Source organism: Cajanus cajan, chromosome 9 (genome assembly GCF_000230855.2).
Source record: "Cajanus cajan strain Asha chromosome 9, NIPB_CcT2T_4, whole genome shotgun sequence".
Classification (NCBI taxonomy): domain Eukaryota; kingdom Viridiplantae; phylum Streptophyta; class Magnoliopsida; order Fabales; family Fabaceae; genus Cajanus; species Cajanus cajan.
Window position 1 is genome coordinate 19913800 of NC_138525.1, and position 7678 is coordinate 19921477.

At 32.2% G+C, this 7678-nt stretch overlaps 1 protein-coding gene across 1 annotated transcript; it reads left to right on the plus strand.

Moving 5' to 3' along the window:
* Positions 1-5710: 5710 nt before the first annotated feature.
* On the plus strand, positions 5711-6662 carry LOC145951726 (uncharacterized). The gene is made up of 3 exons (XM_083063631.1): positions 5711-5869; positions 5955-6060; positions 6133-6662. Exons 1-3 carry the CDS (start codon positions 5726-5728, stop codon positions 6495-6497), a joined length of 615 nt encoding a protein of 204 aa, XP_082919757.1. The 5' UTR covers positions 5711-5725; the 3' UTR covers positions 6498-6662.
* Positions 6663-7678: the final 1016 nt, after the last annotated feature.

Here is a 7678-nt window from a genome sequence, read left to right on the forward strand (position 1 = left end):
AAGGACGACCAAAATCTACTCATATACACAACAAAATGGATTAGACAAAGTGACAGCTAGACAATGTTGTGGACATTGTCATATTGAAGGCCACAATAGATCAAATTGTCTACGCATAACTAAACAACTAAATGTAAATCATTAAAATATTATGTAAATTTTCTATTTGTGCAATATTATGCAATTAACATTATATTTTTTCACACATATTATGATCTTTAATGGTTAAAAATGTTATAACACGAACCATTAATTTCACTTATTAACTTGCAAAATTAATAAACATTAAATATAACAAACATAAATAAATGATAAACAACCAACTAAAACCTACATATCAGATTACAAGATAGTAAAAACATAATATAGAATGCAAATTATAAAAATTGCATCTATGCCTATTTAAAACTTGTTATATAACACTTCAAAACCATAAAAATTACAATATATATATAATATTTTGTAAAAAATAAAAAGGTAATAAAACAATAAAAATGTCAAATATTTAATTTAATATTTAATTTTATATACTTTGGACATAAAACCCTGAATGTTAAATTCTCAAAATGTGGAGTGGAAAAATTTTGCTCAAAAAAAGCCCAGGAGGTGTGCGTTTTCTATTCATAAAATTCTTGAGCAGAAAACACTTAGGAGATGTGCATTTTTTCTATTAAAAAATATTTGAATTGAAAATGCACATTTCTGTGCGTTTTTTTAAGAATTTTTTGAACGGCAAATATATATCCCTTATGCGTTTTATGTTCAACAGGTTCACCTAGCACAAACTATTCATTTCCGTAAATAACTTTTAAAAAATTTTATTTCATATATATATATATATATATATACTTTTTTTTTTTAATTTATATCGACCGAAAAGTCGATAGATTGAGATGGATTTTCATAAGGGATATCCTTACAAATTAAATATTGGGCCTTGATATCCAAAAAAATTTCAAAGGTACTTTGATGGATTGGATTGGGGCCAATATGAAGGAGGATCGACAATGTCTATTAAATTGGGCGACCAAATTTTCTGTCAGAATGGATGTTTTATGGCAGAGGAGGAATGATATAGTGATTAACTATTCATAGTTGGTTGCTACTGAGAAAAAAAAAAGTTAACACCGATGCTTCTGTTGATATGAATGGAAGGGCGACTTGTGGTGGGGAGTTGCGAGACCATCAATCAGTTTTTATTACAGGGTTTGCTGCAAAGATTGGTATTTGTTCTATCACTGCTGCAGAATTATGGGCAATTCATCTCGGTCTAGACCTTGCATGTAGAAGGGGTTTCATGAATATTTTGATTGAAAGTGATTCTAAGGTTGCCATTGATCTAATCATCAATGGTTGCCATTGATCTAATCATCAATGGTTGCGACAACATGCATCCGTGTTTCAATTTAGTAACTAATATTAGAGCTTTAGCTTCTCATAGGTTTTCTGTCATTTTCACTCATGTTTGTAGAGAAGTTAATAGGGTAGTGGGTGTTCTGGCCAGCCATGAGGCTTCTCTTATGGTGGATTTTAAAATTTTTTATGTCCCACCGGACTTTGTCTCTTTGTATTTGCTAGTTAACTCCTCGGGAGTAGCTTTTAATAGAGGTTCCTACTCGAAGGTTTTATCCCTTTTGTTCAAAAAATAAAAAATAAAAAATATTTAATGTATAATAATTTTATTTTAATATATATATATCAGGTTTGTTAGTGCCCAGCCATCCGTTCAAATTGGTCGTAATTTTCTTTGTCAACCATGACTGTGTCCAAAGTCCAGACCAAGAAAAAGAAAACAAAAAATAACGAAAGAAAACAAAAAATAACGAAAGAAAGCAAGAGCCGTGAAACTTCTCCAGCGACTTTGACGGGGTGGGAGTGGGACCAATTCAACAACTGCAAAATTGTTGTGTATGATAACTTTTTGTAACGTGGAAGAATCTTTTTTAATTTTTAATTTTGCTGCACATGTTTTTTTTTCATTCGCACGAGTTTAACGGCATTCTAATTTTCTAATTTGTTGCTCTAATTTTTGTCCTTAATATAAGCCTCGAAACTATATATGTTACGTGTTTAATCTATCGACAACCACAACCTACCATAAAATGGTCGCACTAGCCCATGAGAATGTGGAGGAGGAGGACTCACTCTCTTTCTCTTTCTCTTTCACTTTCTCAAAATAAATAAATAAATAAATAAATAAATAAATAAATATATATATATATATATAAAAAGAAATTCACTTAAAATTGAGTTATTTTATTCAATAATTTATAATATTTATATTAAACTTTAATGTTTCAATTTTTAAAATATGAATTCTTACCGAATAAATCAAATTTATATTTGTATAAAATTTAAATATTACATTATACTTTATTATGTCAATTTGAATTAAAGTAACCTAATTACATAGTTTTCAAATTTTTACAAAATTTGGTAGGTATTTAATATTTTATTACATCAATTTATGTTAACATATATTTATAAAATGATATTATATATTAATTTAAATTTATTAAGAGTTATTTTTTTGAGTACGTGAATATATATATATATATATATATATATATATATATATATATATATATATGTGTAAGAGAATCGTAAATTGAAAAAAAAAAAAAGTAGTTGAAAAATAAGGTTTTAATAAAAATGATTGGTCCAGTCTTATGTGAAAATTTTAAAGGACTATAACGTTAAACTTAAATGTTAAAATAGTTAAAAGTTAAACTTGTTTTATGCGTAAATATAAAGTTAGGAGACACAAAGTTAAAATATAAATGTTAAAAAAAATATATGTATGTGACTCACGGACACTCTCAAGTCTCAATCCCTTGGAATTTTTCTATAAGCGAAAGAAACTCAGTCAAATAAATTCAAATGTAAGGAGCAAATTTCAATTTTTAGGCATAGGCAAATAACAATCTTTTACAGTATTAGGGGGCGACCGTCTCTATTTGAAAATATACCTAGGTCTCATCCTAATTGTATGTAACTAAATAAGAAAAAAAAAATTATGCAAAGATATATTTAAAATTTTCTATTGAGTTCATTCCCACTGTGGTATTTTCTTACTCCCGCCATTTAACAATTTCTGAGCAGTTTCCGTCAACTACCATTTTACTAAGAAGTCAACCGCTGTAGGTCTTTTGTGAAATTAATATATAATAGTCTTCCGCATAGCAACCAATATTGCTCCGGTAGTTGGAAAACTTCCTATGTTTTTCATGAAAGTGGTTTCATTTACTTTTTTCTTAAAAGAACACGTTATTTAAATTGCGTGAATTATTATTATTATTATTATTATTTTAATTTCTATTTTAGTCATACAATTAGGACTCACTTGGTGATCAATAAGTAATAAAATATAACATGAGAATATGATAAAATAAGAATAAGATATGATATGTATAACATCTCTTAGATTTGATATCTTAGAGACTTTATGACACTTCACATATTATAATACTTGACACAACTTCTTGTTGGTTAAAACTCTTCTCGGCTAGAACCTTTAGTGGTGGATAGGCCTTTTTGATAAGTATGACCGCTTCTTAGATCAACAACTATCCCCACAAATTAATACAAGATATTTTTTAGTGTGCTTTGTCCTCACTTGCAAGCTTTTTAAGAAACGTCTCAAAAAGTCATTCATCCCTAAATTGTTCTAAGTCAAACATGTTTAACTAAGAAATTCTTAACTGATGAGCTACCGAAAAGTAAATGTATTTTGTTGATATAGATAGTATAAATCTATTCTTTTAAAGTCATTCTTAGTTGTACAGTCTCACTTGTACAACCTCTAGATGCCTCTTTGACTTCCCTGTGTCGAGCGATAGGTGTCTCGCCTGGTGCTATTTGACATTGATTTTGGAGATGGTGGGACATTGAACGTGGCCTAGATCAGGCTAGGTGAGTTGGTTCTAGGGCGTCGCTGACTCCTCAATATCGAGCGTGGAAGTATCCACACTGGGCGTATATTAGGCAGAGGTTCTAGACCTTTTCACGCTAGACGCAAGTAACACCATGTTGGGCGTGAATCTAGTAGAGAGACCCTTGATTTATTCGCGTTGGGCACGAGTTTGACCTCACTAAGTGCCACACCTTTTTCGTAGTTTTTTTTAGTTTAAAAAAATGATTTAATAAATGAAGGAATTGTGAGGAGGGATTAAGTAATAAAATTTTTAAATAAAAATAAAAAAAAGGTAACGAGTTAAATAATATGATGTAAATGTATGAAAGGGAGAACTAAAGAGAACTATTAGTATAAGAAGTTAACACTACAAGAATTTTGCGGATTAGCGAGGGAATTTAGAGAGAGACATAATTCCTCTCTAATCCCTCGCTAATTAGCGAGAAAATAGCTTGGATTTATATCCCTAGCTAAATTCCCTCGCTATTTTGCGACCAACCTTTGTCTCCTCGCAAATCCTTCGCTAAAGTTAGCGTTTCTTTAGCGAGAAACTTAGTCCCTCGCAAATGGCTTGCAAATCCCTCTCCAAATTATGAGCCAAAATAAAAAAATAAATTTATCTTGCGAGGGAGTTTTCTTGTCGCAAATTCCTCGCTAATGAGTTATAAGTATAGCCCTCGCAAATTCCTCGCAAATCCTTCGCAAATTAGGGAGGGAAATTTGTTTTCGCTAATCCCTCGCAAACACTACAAGAATTTTGCGGATTAGCGAGGGAATTTAGCGAGGAAATAGCTTGGATTTATATCCCTCGCTCAATTCCCTCGCTAAATAGGAACATTTTGCGACCAACTTTTATCTCCTCGCAAATCCTTCGCTAAAGTTAGTGCTTATTTAGCGAGGAACTAAAGCCCTCGCAAATGCCTAGCAAATCCCTCTCCAAATTATGACCCAAAATAAAAAAATGAATTTTTCATCTAGCGAGGGTTTTTTCTTGTCGCAAATCCCTCGCTAATGAGTTATAAGTATATCCCTCGCAAATCCCTCGCAAATCCTTCGCAAATTAGTGAGGGAAAAGTATTGTCGCTAATCCCTCGCAAATAAGAGATTATGTTGCTTGCAATATCCTAAAAAATTATTCTACTGATATGAAAGAAATATTGTTCAATGATTTTATGGTAAGAAGTTATCATGTTAATATTATATATTATATTACATGTGTGTATGTATATGTGTATATATATATGTATATATCAATTAATTTACTTAATTCACATTGTTGTAGAACAAGCATCGTTTTGCATCAGATTACGATCGCAGTATGGCAAGGAAGGTTTGGGATTTGACATGCATGGATCGATATCCTGACTATCTATTTAAGGCAAGGACAAAGGCAAAACAAAGGGAAAATTCAGATAATATTGAAGACTTAAAGGGTCATGGGCCAAGAGGTATAAGGACTGAGATGTGGGACGGATTAGTAGATATATGGGAAACACAAGAGTGGAAAAGGAAATCTATTGCGGGTAAAAATAATAGGGCTTCCAAACCCGATGCTATGATGCACACTGGAGGGTCAAGAAGCTTTGGACGACACTTAAGAAAAATGGTATTCATTGTCAATACTTTTTCTATTAATATTGACAATTCATTTTTATGTTAAGCTCTGTCATAATATGTTACAATTGTATGATAAATGGCTTTTGGTTCTTTGTAATATGTTTGGCTAATTATACTTGATAAAAATTTCTTTTGTATCATAAATATTATAACTTTATACTATTATGTTTTTATTGATTGTGGTTTATTAATTAAATGTGTTTATGTATTTATCTTAAATTGCATATTATTTCACAGGAAGCAGAGCATAAACGTCCTATTTCTTATGGTGAATTGTACAACAAAGTTCATAAAAGAAAAGATGGTGAATATGTCTCTAACAAAGCCAAAAATTTCATTGTAAGAGTGTGTATATATTTTTAATGTAAAAATTAAACATTGTTTATCTATTACTATATATACCTTGATACATTTTTTTTTGTAGGAATCATATGAAAATGCTATGGCTGAAAAGTATGGGGAAGACGCATCAAAGAATCCTATAGTTGACACTGATGTTTGGACACAAATTTCTGGTGAAAATAAGAAAGGTAGAATCCACGGCATGGGTCATAGCTTAGATCTTAGCATTACTATGCATGGTTCATCTTCAACGGTTGTAGGTCCCTCTACCACACCTGTTAGAGAAGACATCACTACATTAGCTACACAAATGTCTCAAATGCAAGAACAGATGCAGTCACAATTGAATCTACAAACACAATCCCAAATGCAATTGCAGACACAACTACAAGCACAGATGGAGGCACAAGCACAATATATGCAGGCACAATTGAAGGCACAAGCTGATATGCAAGCACAAATGCAGGCACAAATGAAGGCACAAACAGAAATGCAAGCACTTTTGCAACAACAAATGCAGGAACAAATGCAGGCACAAATGCAGTTTTTGAGGAAAGAGATATTACCTGCCTTAAAGATGCCATCACCATCATCAGTCAAAAAACTTGGGAAGAATCAAGAATGAAAATGTTGAATTCTAGTTTTTTTATTATTTACATTAGCATTGTTAACTCACTTGAAGAGTTTTATTATATTAGTTGGTATTGAGTATTTTTATTATGTTAGTTGGTACTGAATATTTTTATTATGTTGGTAATTCAGAATTGTTTTAGTTAGCCTTTAGTATTTTTATTTTATTTGATGCAAGTTGATGACACAATAATATATTTGATATGCAAAATACAGGTACTACAATCTTGATATCAAAACAAAACAATTATGATAGTTATAGTATGAAAAATCCAAGTAAAGATGAATATGTGAATATTAAAAATAAAATTGCGACAAAATAGTGAGGGATTAGCGATGATAACCAAAACATAACAGTAAGGGATTTGCTAGGAAATAGCGAGACATATCATGTGAAAGACAAAATAGCGAGGGAAAAAAGAGCAAATAGCTAGGAAAATATAGCGAAGGAATAGCGAGACAATTGCTAGGGAAATATTGCGAGGGAATAGCGAGATAATTGCTAGGGAAGTATTACGAGGGAATAGAGAGATAAATGCTAGGGAAATATTGCGAGGGAATAGCGAGACAATTGCTAGGAAAATATTGCGAGGGAATAGCGAGACAATTGCTAGGGAAATATTGCGAGGGAATAGCGAGACAATTGCTAGGGAAATATTGCGAGGGAATAGCGAGACAATTGCTAGGGAAATATTGAGAGGGAATAGTGAGATAATTGCTAGGGAAATATTGCGAGGGAATAGCGAGACAATTGCTAGGAAAATATTGCGAGGGAATAGCGAGACAATTGCTAGGGAAATATTGCGAGGGAATAGCGAGACAATTGCTAGGGAAATATTGAGAGGGAATAGCGAGATAATTGCTAGGGAAATATTGCTAGGGAATAGAGAAGGGTGTGCGAGGGATATTCAGCGAGGGAATTGCAAGGCCTTAGCTAAGAAATGTAGCAAGGGAATAGAGAGGGGTTTGTGAGGGAACATTAGCGAGGGATTAGCTACAAATTAGAGAGGGATATTTTGCGACCCCTTAGCGAGGGAATAGCGGGGAAGCTTGACCACAAATTAGCGAGCAAATAGTAAGCATCCTTAATATAATTAGCGAGGAACTTAGCGAGGGATTGGCGACAGATTTTGCTACAGATCAGCGAGGGATTAAATCCCTCGCTAATTAGCTACC

Coding starts and splice junctions, on each gene's coding strand:
- LOC145951726 (XM_083063631.1), top strand. CDS start 5,726: ATGTGTTTATGTATTTATCTTAAATTGCATATTATTTCACAGGAAGCA. Junction 5,870..5,954: donor ACAAAGCCAAAAATTTCATT/GTAAGAGTGTGT, acceptor TTTTTTTTGTAG/GAATCATATGAAAATGCTAT. Junction 6,061..6,132: donor TTCTGGTGAAAATAAGAAAG/GTAGAATCCACG, acceptor CAACGGTTGTAG/GTCCCTCTACCACACCTGTT.